This window comes from Meriones unguiculatus, chromosome X, assembly GCF_030254825.1.
Source record: "Meriones unguiculatus strain TT.TT164.6M chromosome X, Bangor_MerUng_6.1, whole genome shotgun sequence".
Lineage (NCBI taxonomy): Eukaryota > Metazoa > Chordata > Mammalia > Rodentia > Muridae > Meriones > Meriones unguiculatus.
In genome coordinates, this window is record NC_083369.1 from 56,354,520 (window position 1) to 56,371,162 (window position 16,643).

The 16,643-nt window shown below is 38.5% G+C and overlaps 1 protein-coding gene across 1 annotated transcript; it reads left to right on the forward strand.

The window, feature by feature from the left end:
* The first annotated feature begins 275 nt into the window (after positions 1 to 275).
* Positions 276 to 16,089, forward strand: Tnmd (tenomodulin). The gene is made up of 7 exons (XM_021626651.2): positions 276 to 521; positions 686 to 817; positions 9,661 to 9,801; positions 10,016 to 10,117; positions 13,202 to 13,355; positions 15,011 to 15,177; positions 15,709 to 16,089. The coding sequence occupies exons 1-7, from the start codon at positions 474 to 476 to the stop codon at positions 15,916 to 15,918; spliced, it is 954 nt and encodes a 317-aa protein (XP_021482326.1). The 5' UTR covers positions 276 to 473; the 3' UTR covers positions 15,919 to 16,089.
* Positions 16,090 to 16,643: the final 554 nt, after the last annotated feature.

Genomic DNA, 16,643 nt, shown 5'->3' on the forward strand with positions numbered 1-16,643 from the left:
CCCAGGAAAGTACCTAATACTTAATATTCCTGCAATAAATATTTGTTTAATTGCATGGAATTGACATTAGAACTTTGTTCCCTCTTTTGCTCTGTTTGCTTATTTCTGGGGTGTACAGCATGCATTGCCTCTGGTATTTTAAGTTCATAGTGAAAAATCATTTCAATGTGTCCTAGGCTTGATCCCCTTCCAACCCAACCCCCAGGACAATAGTTTTCATTATACCCTTCTGTGTTTGCCATTCTGGATAGAATTCTGTGCACAGAAGTTATATACATATATGGGTATATCTATGTAACAAATCGCAGCACAGGAGCCCCCTGGGCTCCCTCTGCTTCTGGTATGACATATTTGAGCCATATAAATTCAGCATCTCCTCTGGCATCTGTTAGCCGACTCACTTGCAACTCCACCTCAGCAGTGGTCTCTCAGTCCTCTCAAGGCAGGGAAAGAGCATCGTGTGCTGGGAGACCATGGCAAAGACTCCTCCAGAGAACTGTGAGGACTGTCACATTCTAAATGTAAGTTGATTCATATATTTCCCTTTTGAGCAGAAGCGTGGTTTCCCAGATTTATCGTATTGCAAAGTGAGCATTAGAAAGTGAAATAGAAGGAGACTTTGAATTATGGCTTGCTTTTTTGAGAGTTATTGTGTATTGTTTCATTCTTTCTGTTCTTTGCTTAGGCAGAAGCTTTGAAATCCAAGAAGATATGTAAATCACTTAAGATTTGTGGACTGGTGTTTGGTGTCCTGGCTTTAACTCTAATTGTCCTGTTTTGGGGGAGCAAACACTTCTGGCCGGAGGTATCCAAGAAAGTAAGTAACAGAAAAGTATCCAGTATTTTTTTTCTGAGACTGATTGAATTTAACTAGTGATTTACATGTAAATTAATCTGAAAGTGAAAACTCTCTTAATGTTTTTTTATTCATTTGGGGGAATAGAAAATAGAATCAAGGTTTTTCTTTCATTTGCTTATTTAGGGTGAGGGGAAATTGTGTTCTGCATTTTGGTTAGTAGTGACAGGAGTAAATTTACTCACTCCTTTATGGTTGACTTTAAGGAGTTAAATCTCCTGAAAACTTTTTTTTTTTTTTTTTTTTTTTTTACTGTAAGAAAGAAAAAAATACTTTCCATCTTTCTTTCCATTATCTGGGCAGAAACTGATGGAAAAGTAGCCAAACAACCACATAAGAAAAAAAACCACCCTAAATGGTAGCAAATGATTTTCAGTGATTATGTTCTGACTTAATACATCTGCTGTGAGGACAGACAGCAATGTCCTTTTTAAAAGAAGCAATTATCATATCTGAGTGCAGAATTATTTGTTGCTTAACCAGAACTAGAGCCTTTCAGCTCCTCAGCAGTCACAACCACTGTCCCAGTGACACAGTAATGCCGTAGGTAAATATAAGCAACACAAAATGAGTAATCACAGATCTGTCAGAAACCTTCTAATATTGAAGTCATTTAGAGAAGCTTAGTTGCCATTGTAGCTTGTATCCCCATGCTCCCACATTATTGTTATTCCTGGGCTCCCATGTAATTGGCAAGTTTAGATGTGACCCAAATAAAAATCATAGTCCTTTCTTCTTAACAATTTCCATTTGAATGACAATTAGCCCATGAAGATGGGTTCCTGGCTTTGACATATCTCTCTTTCTTTCTTTGTGGGTCATTGTTGTTGCTGCAGCTCCTGCAGGTGTTGCTGTTAATTTTTTTTTTTTTTGTCATGAGATCCTCATATCTACTTGGTAGCAGATGTAAGAAAGGAAAGAAAAAGATCCAGGAGGAAAAATGAGACAAGAAGAAAATAGGTTGGCATGGACCATTAGGAGCCAAAGAAGCAATAGGAGCAAAGAGTTCATGGGGAAAGAGAGACGAAGGAGGAGAAAAAGAAAATAAATTCCCTAAGTGTTCAAACAAAAACAGTCATAGCTACCTTGGGATACTCCACCTCTGCTGCAATATCTGTTTGCATTTATTTGTCAAAGGATACCTTATAAAGCTTAAGTGGGAAGGAGAGCGAACAAGCCTACTTATTTGTTTGCCTTTTTATTTACATCATGTTCCAGAAAGGTTTTCAGGCATCACCAGCTCCTATTAGCCCAACCCCAATGCCCTACTGTTTTTGAACTATTTACTATTCAGATGTCTTTCTAGAGAATCCAATTATGTTAAGGCTAGCAAGGTATGCAAAGCAACCAACATCAGAAAACTAACCAAGAGTCAATATTCATTCCAGTACAATAATTTACAGTATCACTTAGCTTTTTCCTGAAGTGATATGCTACCCCCAAAGTTGGAAATTATATGAGTACAGTACCATAAATCATTTCAGTCACTGCAAGTATAATGCCTTCATTGAATATGGTAGGTACCTAATCTTTTTGACCATTCATAGATACCTGTCTGAACAAATACCACACAGCCTTTTTTGTTTTCTTGTATTCAATGGCACTATAAATGCCATTCTACCAGTACAAATACCATCTTACAGTGGCATTTGCCTCAATGCCATAATAAATGACATAATAAATGACTCAGGAGATCTTGTCTTTATCTTGTAAGAATTCATCCTTCCTACCTGCATTCTTGATCTCCCTTACCTTCTGATTATGTTATCTTTGTTTCCCATTCCAGTTCTTTTAAATGTGATTTCAAAAAATAACTTTCTAATTTCTGAAACCAATCAAACAACAAAAGCTCAGTTTGTGCATACATGTGGGATATACTGCTTGTTAAAGTTTATTTTAAAAGACAAAAAAATCAAAGCTCCCATGAAGCAATTTGTCTTAGAATATACATTTTCACCAAAATGAGTGTAAGTGAGAGCTCAAAGTTATTATGAGGGTATGGAGATAAAAGATGTTATGTAGCCAGGCATAGTAGTGAACTCCTTTAATCCCAGCACTCAGAGAAGCAGAGGACGGTGGATTGCTGCCAGCCTGGTCTACAAAGCCAGTTCAGGACAGCCAAGGCTACACAGAGAAACCCTATCTCAAAACAAACAAACAAACAAAGACATTTAAGTTGTTCTACCATGAACAAATACTATTTATTTGCTATTCAAAGAGGAAGTTGCAATATACTGTCTTTCATATATGAGTCCTGGCCTTCACCACAAAATCAGGTTGGGAACAAAATCAGGAGTATGGATTCTTTATTCAATCAAACACTACCTTCTAAGTCCCAAACAAGGGTCTTAGGAGGCTAGCCATGTTCCTGTGACCAAGACTGACTAGGCCTGTATCCTAGTAGTTAAGAATCCAGGGAAAATATAAATAGTCAGATTAGTCTAGGAAGAATATTTCCAGAGGAAAATGATCAAATATCTTTTACAAATTTAAGCCTCTCTCCTCAAGAGTACAGGCTGTAATGAAACTCTGATTAACAAAGTAAAACCCACAGTCTTCTGGACTTTGCTTTAAATGCCTGTGGGATTAGTGCGGCCTTTGGTAGAGAGATTTATTGATGCTTTTGTGCTTATTGATTGTAGTGATACCTGTGTTGTCCTGAGGCTTTCTCCAAGCTCTCAGTGTTTGCTCTTCCAGCCCCCACAACACTCCTTTGTGTTTTTCTTTTCAACATCTGTTTATAATAAACAGTGCTTATTTAACATTCTACATCTGGTGTTGACATTTCCATGCTACTGAGTTTTTCCCTTCCCTCCCATCTTCATATGCAGAAAAGATTCAAATTCCTGATCTCAAAAGGGAGTAAGCAGTATTTGATTCCTAGTATACCTCAAGCATGCCTGTGAGTGCACGCACACACACACATACACACACATCCAGGAGAAAAATAAGTCAAAATTAAAGGACAATCAACTCTGAGTGAGCTGCTGTTCTTCTTTCCAGACCCTAGGCATCCTGAACCACAGCCATACCTAAGTGATTTGAAGAGACTCGAGGAAAGCCAAGTCCATAAGGCTCTGTGTTCAGATTTCCTAACCAAACAAGTTTCAGAGACTTTGAGGGGGCACCATGTTGAGGAGCCACTTCTAAGCATGCATCCTTAGGATGCATGAAGCAGGCTTGCTGCAAAAATACTCTTACTGAAAGTTACCTGTGTTCCAAATTGAACTTGAAAGAATTAGAAGCCAGTTCCTCAACTAATCAAAGCAACATGAAGAAAACAAACCAGAAACTCTTATAAACACAGCACAGATTTTGTACAGCATCCTTCCAAATCTTTGTGGAATGAGACAGAAACATAAGTTATTTAAAAGAAATGTTGTGTTTCCTAGCATACATCAGAACTATGTGGTGAATTTTTTTAGGGATGCTGGGAAGTGATAACCCCCTCCCCAGCAATCAGCATATTCTTGAAGATGCTCCTTCAAATTCCACATTATAGCTGCACAAGATGAGAGGTAATGGATCATGAAAATAGGCAAACATTTGCTCTTACCCATGTGACCTCAATTGTAGAAGACCACTGAAACAGTCTTATTCATGTTTCACACCCAAGAGCATTTTCTAAGCTGAAAATCCTTTGTACAAAAGAAGTACTTCCTTGCCAAGTCTGAACCCAAACTTTCCTCATATTTTTCTACTACTAGAATTAGCCCCAAGCCAACTTTTTTCATTCATTTCTAGGCACACAATGGGACTATTCTTCTCTCTAGATTGCATAAGCACTTAACACTACAGTCTGATGGTTGAAACATAGCAGTGGAGAAGGGAAAACTGAAAAGGTAGCTAGAATCTCTTAAGCAAGGGAACTGTGTTTCAACAGATGCTGCCACATCAGAATTTGGGAAAAGAAGGCATCTCTTCATTTTCTTTTCTTTATGAGACCCAAATTTACCCATGTACAACAATCCTTACTGGGCCAGTTGTCATTTTGGACTATTCAGGGGTAGCTCTTACAAATTATATGATGCTAGATTCTGATTACCATAAGGTTGTATTTATTTCACTGAGTGCTTTTATCTGGCACAAGCTATACAGCCTTCAGACAGAGGTATAGGGAGAAGGAGCCCAAGTGATCAACAGGTAGTTGCAACCTAACATGCAACCTGAGAAGTACCAGACCAAATGTGAGAAAAATTGGATTTCCCAACTACCCATAAGGGGATGCAAATCTGGGTGCGGTGGCACACACCTGTAATCTCAGCATTCTGGGAGGCAGAGGCAAGCAGATCTCTGTAAGTTTGAGGCCAACCTGGTCTACAAATCGATTCCAAGATAGCCAAGGCTACACAGAGAAATCCTGTGTCAAAAAGCAAAAACAAAAAAGAAGAAAGGGGATGCAAGTAGGGACTGAACCTTCAGAGACATTTAATACAGTCACAAAACTTGTAGGTGGAAGGACTAACATTAACACTAGAACTTTTTCTGAGGATTCTTTGCTGTTTTCCAACAAATTTGGGAATTGGGAAGAGGATTATGTATACAGAAAAACTTCCCAATTAGCTCGTTTGTAAACAAAAGAAATGGCCTTTTCTTTCTTTTCCTTCCTTCCTTCCTTCCTTCCTTCCTTCCTTTCCTTCCTTCCTTCTTTCTATCTTCCTTCCTTCCTTTCTTTCTTTCTTGCTTTCTTTCTTTCATTCATTCTTTCCTTCCTTCCTTGTTTCTATCTTTCTTTCTTCCTTTCTTCCTTCCTTCTTTCCTTCCTTCCTTTCTTTCTTTCCTTCTTTCTTTCTTTTAAAGAGGAATGTCTGGCTGCTTATCTCAATTTTTTCAGGACTGAGAGCTAGTGATTGAAGATACAGAAGTCCAAATATGCATAAGAAATAATCTGTCATCACTGTGTTGGTAGAGAAATACCCAGAAGTCTTTTAATTATCATAGACTAGATAGGTAATAATATGGTACAATGTTTTCTCTTCCCTTTTTTTCTAGCTTAAACCCTGCTAGCCAACTATTCTGAGCATGCATTTCACCTTTGGAGAATGTACCTCATAAACAGACAGTAAAGGATGAAGGTGGAAAAAAAAAGTCCAGCTAGATTAATCACAGGTTTCAAAAAACAAACCTAAGCCAAATGTCCTCAAATCCCTGTCAGGACAAGCTAAAGCTGCTTGCCCCCAAACAGATCCATCACACCAAGGTGTGAGTCAACTTTACTCTTTACAAAAACCTTTCTTTTTTATTTTTATTTTTAGTTACATTTTATTAACTTTGTATCCCAGCTGTATCCCCCTCCGTCATTCCCTCCCAGTCCCACCCTCCCTCTGTCATCATGATGGGATCTAGAAAAGATCATTCTGAGTGAGGTATCCCGGAAGGAGAAAGACACACATGGTATATACTCACTTATATAGACCTATAACATAGGATAAACAAAAAACTTTTCTTTTCTGATCTCAGAGAGTGTCAAAAACAGAGACAGGAAAACAGAATAGTGTGCACATTGGAGGAAGTTAGGACTAATTGGCTGCCCAGATGGAGGATTTAACTGGACTGAGAACAGAATTCCCAGACAGGGAAGAAAAATTGATTTGTGTTTCCCCATATTTTGTCAGTGTGGTCTTCTTACACAATGCCTGAATTTAACCATACACCCACTATCCCGCTGGCTTCTCTGTCCTATTCCAATAGTCTGACCATCATGAAGCCAGTAAAAACCCATTTGGATTCTGTTGGAAAGATGCCTTTGACATCCTCCAGAGTATCTCCTGCTCCTGTTGTCACAGTACCTAAAATGTATCATTGTAACTTCATTTCTTTGAGTGAAGCATGCATTCAACTTTTCAAATTGATGAATGTTTTTTCGATTAGTAATACCTAAATGTAAACTCATTTGTCAGATTAGTTTCTTCTCTTACATAAGATCCCTAAAGCACTGGCAGATTCCTGGTTGTCTAGACAGGAGACAGGACAGATGGAAATGAGAAAGGCATGGAAAAAAAGGCTATGAGGGTGCAAAGGGAACAGGGTATGAAAATACCAGAAAGGGGCCTCTTTTATTCATCAATTTGGCAAGGGCATACTTCATATCACATGCTGTTCTTGCTCTGCCTCTCCTGGAATAAAGATAAGTTGGGGGCAGAGACTGAAGAGAGATGCTTGGAGGCCACTCACACCTTTCTAAGGTCAGCCATCCTGTCTCTGCTTTAGTTTGTTCCTGGACAGGACAAAGCCATTTAGTTCCTCCTTTCCAGAAGGCACTTCAACCCAGGAGCCAGAGAGCTTAGTAGACAGCAAAGTACTGCTGATGCCAAAGTCATGAGCTCAGTCTTCATACGGGCCAGTGAAGCTTGCATAGCCATTACCCAAGCAGTGTGCTCCACGGGGACCTGAGTGAGACACTGTGTCTGGATTTACTCAAACCTAACCCCACACAGTCCAAAGTAAGTCATTGGCATCATTCTCCTGGACAAAAGACAGTCTGCTTCAAAAGGACACCTTTGATAGCAGAATTCCACCTGGGAGAATATGTAGTTCTCTAGTCCTACACCCTCCCACACACTTAGGTTTCATACACAAATGAAGTCATTCTGATCTCACTCTAAGAAGCTGCCATTGCTAACACAAAATCAACATGCTGATTAATAGGTGCAATTAACACGGATGTCTCTTCCCTCACCAAATAACAACAACAAAACAAACAAACAACCCAATTCTTTGCAGAGATGTTAAATGTTGAAAGTAGTGAAGATCTGCTGAGCTTGGCAATTTCCAATAGTACTCATCCAGAAAGGAGTCCAAGTAAAACGCATTGCCAACAGTGCAGGAAAACTCATTCCACAGCAGTACACTAAAAATTTAAATGTCACCAACACAGTCCCATAGTCTTCTACTGATGATTGAAAACACAGTCTGCATTTCTCTTTCTTTTGCCCAGGAAGGCCACAGTCCAAAATCCCCTAGTCTCTAACCCAATTTTTCCATGCAATAATCCATCAGTGGTGCTGATGAAACAAACACCCCAACCCAGGCCCTAGTGGCTAACACTGCCAACATTTGTTTCCACAATGGTTAGTATTTCTAAAGAAACTGCCCCCCTATTGGGAAACCTGACAAAGCCGTGTCTGAAGTGGAAGCCTTTGTCCTTTGCTTAAGTCAGCCAACTGACTGAAAGCTCTTTTTGTTTTTTCCATACCTAGAATCTTCTTTTCTCTAGCTGGATGCAAGCAGGAATTTTTAGAAGCAGAAGCAAATGACAAGTTTAAAGGAGTTTTCTACCTGTCACTAAGAATGTTGTCCTTCCCAAGTAAACTCAGCAGTAGCTGAAGTGCTCTTAATATTCTTTTCATTACCTTTAAAAGACCTTGCTAATCTTCAAGACATTCCTTTGGGAAGATAAGAATGTGTTGTTGGTGATGATACTTATTCAGCAAATAACTACTACCTATGTCTAAGGCCCTACAGGGCTTCAAGGAGGTAAAAATGGCTTTGTCTCTGTTTTCTTTTCAGTGGCTCCAGCAGACTTTTCATGCTTGAAGTAGCACTTGTTTCCACAAACCCATCCAACTTGTTTTTCTACTTGAGTTGGGAAAAGTTTGACCAGGTTAAACTAACATGCTGTCAGACATCAGCAGACACCAAAAAGAACACAACCCAGTAGAAACTCAAGAAGGAGGATGTCACTAGGAACTCTGTTATTAGAAAGCAACACTGGTTCTGTAGGCAACTTGCTTCTTCAGAAGGACAAATGAATATGTAGAAATCCAACAGGAAAAGGCCTCCAAGCAGTGGGGAGGAGATAGACTTGCAAATGGCACCATCAACTGTGGTATAGTTTACAACAGAGATCAGACTCCTCCAGATTTGATATTTTTTTCTAGCCTCAAATACGATCCAGGTTATAGGTTACATGCTTAATCTTGAAATAGAATATGTCATGGGACTGGGACTCTTGGTCTGTAGTGATAGAATTGTCACTTTTAGAGAGCAGAAGGAAGTTTGGGGATTTGTTTCAGCCACTCAAAAAGGCTTGGTAAATAGCCTTTCAGAAGCACTCTCCTTGGAAGATTCTGTTAATTTATGGCACCTCACTTTGTCACCAAAGTCTATACAGAAGAATCTACAGAAGTTGAAAACAATGGAATCAAGTTTTAAAAACAGAACCCAGCAATAACCCAAGTGGGGATGGTTAGCCAATAAAACAGAAGTCTAATGAAAGGCAGATGATTGTGCTAGATTTTAAAGAACAAAGAGAAATACAGGGTAAGACTATGACTTGTTGAGGTATTGTCAAAATCCTGAAAGATTTTTCATATGGGAAATAATGCCTAACCCTTCTAAATGTTTTCAAATCTCTTTCTTGGATGTAATGGATTTCTGAGAAAGTGACGGGGCAAGTAATCATGGAACACTTAGGAAAGGAAGCAGTAGCTTCAGGAAGCAGCAAAGGCTTGAGATGATCCCTAGGCTTAACACAGGGGGAAATGCTTTACAGGCTGGTTTGCAGAATGTCATTTGCTACTTAACCAAGGTTGCCAAGAAAACTGTTGGAATTTTTCATAATTAGCTCAGCTATTTGGCTTAAATATAAAACACTGACTCTGAAAAGAGATTCCTGTACCATATCAGTCTGAACACCAAAAAGCACCTCACTTTATTATAATTTTAGAGAATTCCAATGGCAAAATCCTGAGATGACCCCTCAGTACAAAGTCTCTGAAAACAGAAAGCAGCCTCAGTTAAAGCATTTTATGAAGGGACACTCAAACAATCTTAGAGCTTGCTTTCCTTCCTCTGCCTTCCAGACCTATGACATGGAGCACACTTTCTACAGCAATGGTGAGAAGAAGAAGATTTATATGGAAATTGATCCCATGACCAGGACAGAAATATTCAGAAGTGGAAATGGCACTGATGAAACATTGGAAGTCCATGACTTTAAAAATGTGAGTTGACTGTTTCTCCTGAGGCTTTCCACTTAAAATACTACAATCATTGAAGAACATTTAAAAATTAGCCTTTAAACTTTCATTTCATTTATGATAAAGGTTTCCCTTTAAATTCAAAGTTTGCTAATCAGGGGCTCTGATAAGTCATGGAACTCATTAACTATGACAATTACAGGAAACTAATTGTATTATTGTTTTGTCTCTTTTATAGGGATACACTGGCATCTACTTCGTAGGTCTTCAAAAATGTTTTATTAAAACTCAAATCAAAGTGATACCCGAATTTTCTGAACCAGAAGAGGAAGTCGATGAGGTATGTGGGGAAAAATGATGGTGGCTTCATTTACTGGCCAATCATTGTGCTAAATGCTCTCTTCTCATTGGATCCTCAGTCTTGTAAATAGGCACTATTATTATTCCCATATTCCAATATAGGATCTGAGATTTAGAACTGAAGAGTGACTACACAAATAAACAAAATAAAAATATTTTCTTTAAATCTATGTAATTTTGTTCCTGAAAGGAATTAATCAGAGGAACAAAAGCAATCACGAGTATGAGAAAGACTTTAAGAAAATTAGCTCATGGATGAAGAGATAGCTCAGGGACCCTAGTTCAATTCCCAGAACATGCATCAGTCAGCTCACAACTCTAACGCCTACTCCAGGGGGATCCAACACATCTGGCCTCCAGAGGCAACTTCATTCTCAAGCACACATATATCCCAACAAAGTTGCACATGCACACACAAAATAAAAATAAAAATAGGGACTGGAGATCTGGCTCAGAGGTTAATAGTACTGGCTACTATTCCAAACAACCCGAGTTTTCAACTCTCAGCATCCATATGGTAGCTCACAATCATCTGTAACTCTAGTTACAGGGGATCTAATGCTTTCTTTTGGTGAAACAGATATACATGAGGGTAAAATACCTTACACATAAAATAATTTTAAAATTAAATAATAAAAATAGTGTTTTAAAACAGAAATTAGTCCCAAGGTTACAAGGGGGTCATACCACTTCTGTCACATATCAATACTCAGCTTATTCACCTTACCATTTTATGTGGAGGTTCTAGTTTGATAATCCACTGTGCTCCTCCGAAGAACCAAAAACAAAGGTGAAAACTTCAACCTATACTGATGTCTAGGACACTGCTCCAATTAGTGAATGAATGATCCTTGGAAACTATGGGAGATGGGTCATCACTTCCTAAAATGCATCAATCTTTGCAGTCCTAGAGGTTCTTCTGATTTAATTTAGTTTGCTTTTATGTTTACAACTGGAAAATCTAAGGTGGCAATGGTATAATGGAGTTTATGTACATTGAAATCTCATTTTCTTCTTTCTCCCATCTTTCTTTTTAATGTTCTTCCAACTGGTCACTTACATGTTTATCTCCTTCATTACATGCTGGTGGGTTAGAGTATTTTTCCTTACCCAAGACTAGTCAGAGCTATTGTTAGTTCTCACGTTACCTTTTTTGTTGTTTGTTTGTTTGTTTGTTTGTTTTTGGAGACAAGGTTTCTCTGTGTAACAATGGCTGTCCTGGACTCTCTTTGTAGACTAGGCTGACCTCAAACTCACAGTGATCATTCACCACCACACCCGGCCTGACATAACTTTTTTATGCTACTGTTATCTCAGTGGCTAAAAATGTTACAGACTCCTTTTCCTAGAATTTCCCCTCAAAAGAAGAAAGTATCTCTAGAGAGGATGTTTTGCTGCTGAGGTCTATGGTAGTGGTAGATTTTGTAGAGTTTTCTTTTGTTTCTAATAATCTTGTACTAGATGCTTCTGAAGAATAGATCAATTTACCAGAAATTAGTTAGTATGGGGACAATCATAACAAGAAAGAAGATTAGGACTTAAAAGATACTATAGAGCCAGAAAGAAAGGTCAGCAGGTAAAGACACCTATAGTCAACCCTGATGGCTGAAGTTCAATTACCAGGAGCTACATGACACAAGGAGAGCCAGTTCCAGTGAGGTTGTTCTCTGACCTCCACATATACACTGTGGTATGTACCCTGTGCCCCAACACACATTAAAAAAAAAATGTTTTAAAAGCTACTATATAAAATATCATGAAAATGTTTACAGAAAACAGTGTATTGAGTATAGACAAGCAGTAATGAAAGCCTAACTTGATATAATAGGATTTTTCTGGGGTGATATAGAAAAAAATGCCCATGTTTTCTCTGTGCCCTAATTTTTTCTTTTGTTAATTTGGTGATATCTCTTAAATTTCACATGTATTCACCTGATGATAGTAAAATTATTTCATCTCCAAGAAAACTGATTTTCACACTACAGATATTTTTTTTAATGCAACAAATTGCGGCCATGAATTTAAAAAGCCCTTTTGCTCTGTACTTCACTCAGCACTGTATCAATGGCATGCACATGAAAAACATTCAGAGACACTATCTAAATAGCCCCGAGTTTGCTAACAAAGCTAGGATGCACACCAACCTCTTTTTCTCCAATCCCTTTCCATATGTTCCAAGGCCTTTACAGACTTGAGGACAAAAGAGCCAGGACTTTAAAGTTGTGAATAGTTCAGACAGAAATTATACAAGGGCATATTTTGGAAAATAAACACACTGAAAAATCATGAAGCCAGGAAGAACCAAAAGAGGTAAAAACAACCAAAAAAAAAAAAAAGACATTATTAAGAGCAGGGGTAAAGTGATGAAGCCTTATTGACAAGTTAGTAAGATATAGATATTCAAGGCAACTACTACTGGCACTAGAAATGGAAGAGAATGTATTTTTAACACAACAGTGAAGCTCTGTAAGCCAGAGTCCTCTGTGAGATAAACCTTAAGCATCTAGAAAGAATGGGATTAATAAGTCTATTTTCCATAAATGGAAGATTTTAAAATATGAAAACACAAATTCCTTGTAAATTCAAGATAATAGGTCAATTGGCTATTTAACAGATCTCACTAGTTTAGATTATAAGAGTTATTTTCAGCTTGAGGTGAAATATTGTGTTCAACCTTAGCTATACTAGTAAAATAAGGTAGGTATTCACCCATTTAAAGTGGAGAAATGTAAATCATTCATAGTTGCAGAAGCTCAAAGTAAAGCTTGTATGGCCCAGGTAGTGCCCAGAACACAATGGAAAGTCTTTCAAGAGAAATGGCTGCAGACAAAGCTCTCATTTTAGTGAATAACCTTGCTTCCAGCCTGAGAAGGAAGATTCAGTCATTAGCCTCTCTATGGGAACCTACTGTCAGCATGACATGGAGACAGTTCACCAGCAGCTAACACCAGCATTGCACCCATTACTAAGGAATAAAACATACTGCTTTTCAGCACTCCATAACAGTTAAATTGCTGCACTAATTTCTCTTCAATCCCAATCCTGACCCACTTTCTTCTTTCAGAATGAAGAAATTACTACAACTTTCTTTGAACAGTCAGTAATTTGGGTTCCTGCAGAAAAGCCTATTGAAAACAGAGACTTCCTGAAAAATTCTAAGATTCTGGAGATTTGTGATAATGTGACCATGTACTGGATCAATCCCACTCTAATAGCAGGTATGGTATCCTACCCAAAATCTATTCCTTCCAATGATGTTAACATGCTAAGCATGGTGATACATACCTATATTCCCACTGCCCAGGAGTCTGAAGCAGGGAAATTTTGAGCTCATGGCCAACTTAAGCAATTATCTCAAAAAGAGAGAAAGAGAGAGAGAGAAAGAAAGAAAGAAAGAAAGAAAGAAAGAAAGAAAGAAAGAAAGAAAGAAAGAAAAAGAGGTTAATGTTTCCAGCATTGAGAGACCACATTTCTATGAAAACAAATCATCAGTTTATACCTTCTTGGATGAAACCATATATGGTGACTGTGCAAGTTATACATCAGATAAGTTAATGCTTGCAGGCTTTTAAAATATCTCAGGAAAGGAAAGGTAATACCACCTTAATGTGACCCATGATAGCAGAAAGCTAATCTATCTTTCTTTGTACATCTATATTTATTGCAGCAGGGATACCAGACTATTCCTTAAAACCACAGTGGGACCAACTTATGAACTGGAGAGAAAAGAGACCAAACAGTACTCATGTCTCAAGAATTCTCATGTCAAATGGCATTCTCCTCCAGAATATAGGGCAATCATGGCAATACAGTTTCTTTGTGAATATTTGAGGAATCATAAAAGGAATTGAAGGTTAGAGGTCCAGAGCAGAAAAGTAGAACTTTCAGTTCAAGTTCCTAGGCACGTTGAAACAGACTTTAGCCTCCCTCACTCTGCACAAAGACAGTATAGTAATATTACTCAAGTCAGGACAGTCGTAACAATGTAGGCCTCTATTAGCATTATTTGGAGATTTTTGTCTTGTTTTGCTTTAAAAGATGATAAAATGCAATCTGTTATCCTGGACTGGATGCTGCAAAAACAAAGAACATGAATGGAAATATTGATGAATAAAGTCTGTAGTTCAGTTAATGATAATTAACCAATGCTTACTTATTAGTTTTGACAATTGTACCACAATTGTGTAAGATAACAAGAAAAAGAGTGAAAAAGTATGGGGGAACATTTGCTTTTGGCAAGTCTTGCACAGACGAAAGTTAAAAATAAATGAGACACTAGGGGTAGGGGGCAGAGAGATTTCTCAGTGGTTAAGGACACTTATTGCTCTTGCAAAGGACTGGGTTCAACTCCCAGTACCTACATGGTGATTCACAACCATTTTCAACCCAAGTTCTAAGTTATCTGACCCCATCTTCTGCCTTCTGTGGACACTGTACCTATGCGGTGCACAGGCATGCATGCTGGTGAAACGTCTGTATATGTAAAAAATAAATCTAAAAATAGTGAGACACAAAAGAAAATTGATGGGAGGGCAGTTTACACCAAGTCAAATCATGCAATCAAGAAATATTTTTGAGCACTTGCAGTTAAAGCATTGAGAGAGGCAGAAGTCCCTTGTCTTGTTGTCAATTGACTCTACTACTATGAAAAGGAGTAAATGTCTGATGCCAAACAAGCAATAAAGTTGGTGAAAAGCAAAATAGTTTTCAGACTATCCACTTCAAGAGCTAGGAAACGCAGGCCATGCATGCCTAAATTTTACCAGTCAAAAGACAGACAAAAATAACTCTCCCAAACTTTTGTTCTTCTAAACCCTTCTCTCTTTCATGCTTGCAAAGTAATGGCATCCCGATTTTGTATTTGCTATCTTAGTTTCAGAACTACAAGACTTTGAGGAGGATGGTGAAGATCTTCACTTTCCTACCAATGAAAAAAAAGGAATTGAACAGAATGAGCAATGGGTAGTCCCGCAAGTAAAGGTGGAGAAGACCCGTCACATCAGACAAGCAAGTGAGGAAGACCTTCCAGTAAATGATTATGTGAGTGCTATCCACTGCACTCATTTTTCAAGGCAGAAATAAAAGAGCTCTCATAAAACTTCTTACAAAGTTGTCTCAAAGCAATTGGAAAAAATATCATAGTTTTAACAACCATTTAGGAAACTTGCACTCAGCCAGGCGCGGTGGTGCATGCCTGTAATCCCTGCACTTGAGGCAGAAGCAGGAGAATCGCTTTGAGTTAGAGGTCAGCTTGGTCTACAAAGGCAGTCCAGAAGAGCCAAGGCTACAGCAGAGAAACCCTGTCTCGATAAAACCAAAACCAAAACCACCACCCCCCCAAAAACAAGAAAGAGAAAAAAAAAACACTTCGTACTCTCCAAGGAGTACATTCAAAAACAATTTTGAATCTTGATTGCATAGCTGTACAACTATGATATGGCTAAAAAACTTAATTTCTCACCAGCCTCCCAACTCAGTCACATTTGGGGGGTGGGGAGAGCACAAAAGCCCTCTCTTGTTTGGTGGGACCTCTCTCTAAAGAGTTTTCTTTCCAACACTGTTTTCTTTCAGACTGAAAATGGAATCGAATTTGACCTCATGCTGGATGAGAGAGGTTATTGTTGTATTTACTGTCGTCGAGGTAACCGCTACTGCCGCCGTGTCTGTGAACCTTTATTAGGTTACTACCCGTATCCATACTGCTACCAAGGAGGACGAGTCATCTGCCGTGTCATCATGCCTTGCAACTGGTGGGTGGCCCGCATGCTTGGGAGAGTCTAATAGGAAGTTTGAGGTCAAATGTTTAACCTTCTGTTAGCCAGCATATAATAAATGCATGCTATTCAATGAGTTTCTGCCTATGAGGCATGTGCCTCCAAGGAGCCTATCCTCCAGAATTACTTGTAGGTTATCCTCTCTTCATGTTCTAATAAACTTCTACATCATCATCAATGGCGTTGTTGCTGCTGAACACAATGGGTAAGTGTTTGCTGAGAATACTTCTGGCAATTGAAATAGAATAGACCTGCCTGATGGATGGCAAGATGCCTGTTTGAACTATATCAACAGACTTGGGTAGAGTGTAACATTTCCAAATCCCATATTTTTACTGTGCTGTTCTGACAAAGTACAAATGAAGGGGTAATGACAAAATGTCCCCAGGAACAATGAATAGAAGCATAAACTTTTGTGCATAGTCCCAATGCTTAATTACCTGAAAGGTATAATGTGGAGTTCCTTAAGTGTCTATAAAGCTGCTGGTCAGGCAACTGCTGAGTCACAGCAGGCCAACATTAAAACATTCTAACTGCTCAGACTCAGCAAAGGCGAAAGCTAGCTTAGCAAAAAGGGTCTTCGGTTTCCCTCCTGTGAACAGGGACTCAACTTTGGACAAATTCAACATTTTAGAACCTTCACATCTGACTTCTCTTTAGATCAGATTCTGGCTACATAATGTTCCAAGGTAATTTTCTGAAACATAAAGACCCATAAATAAAATTCACAGA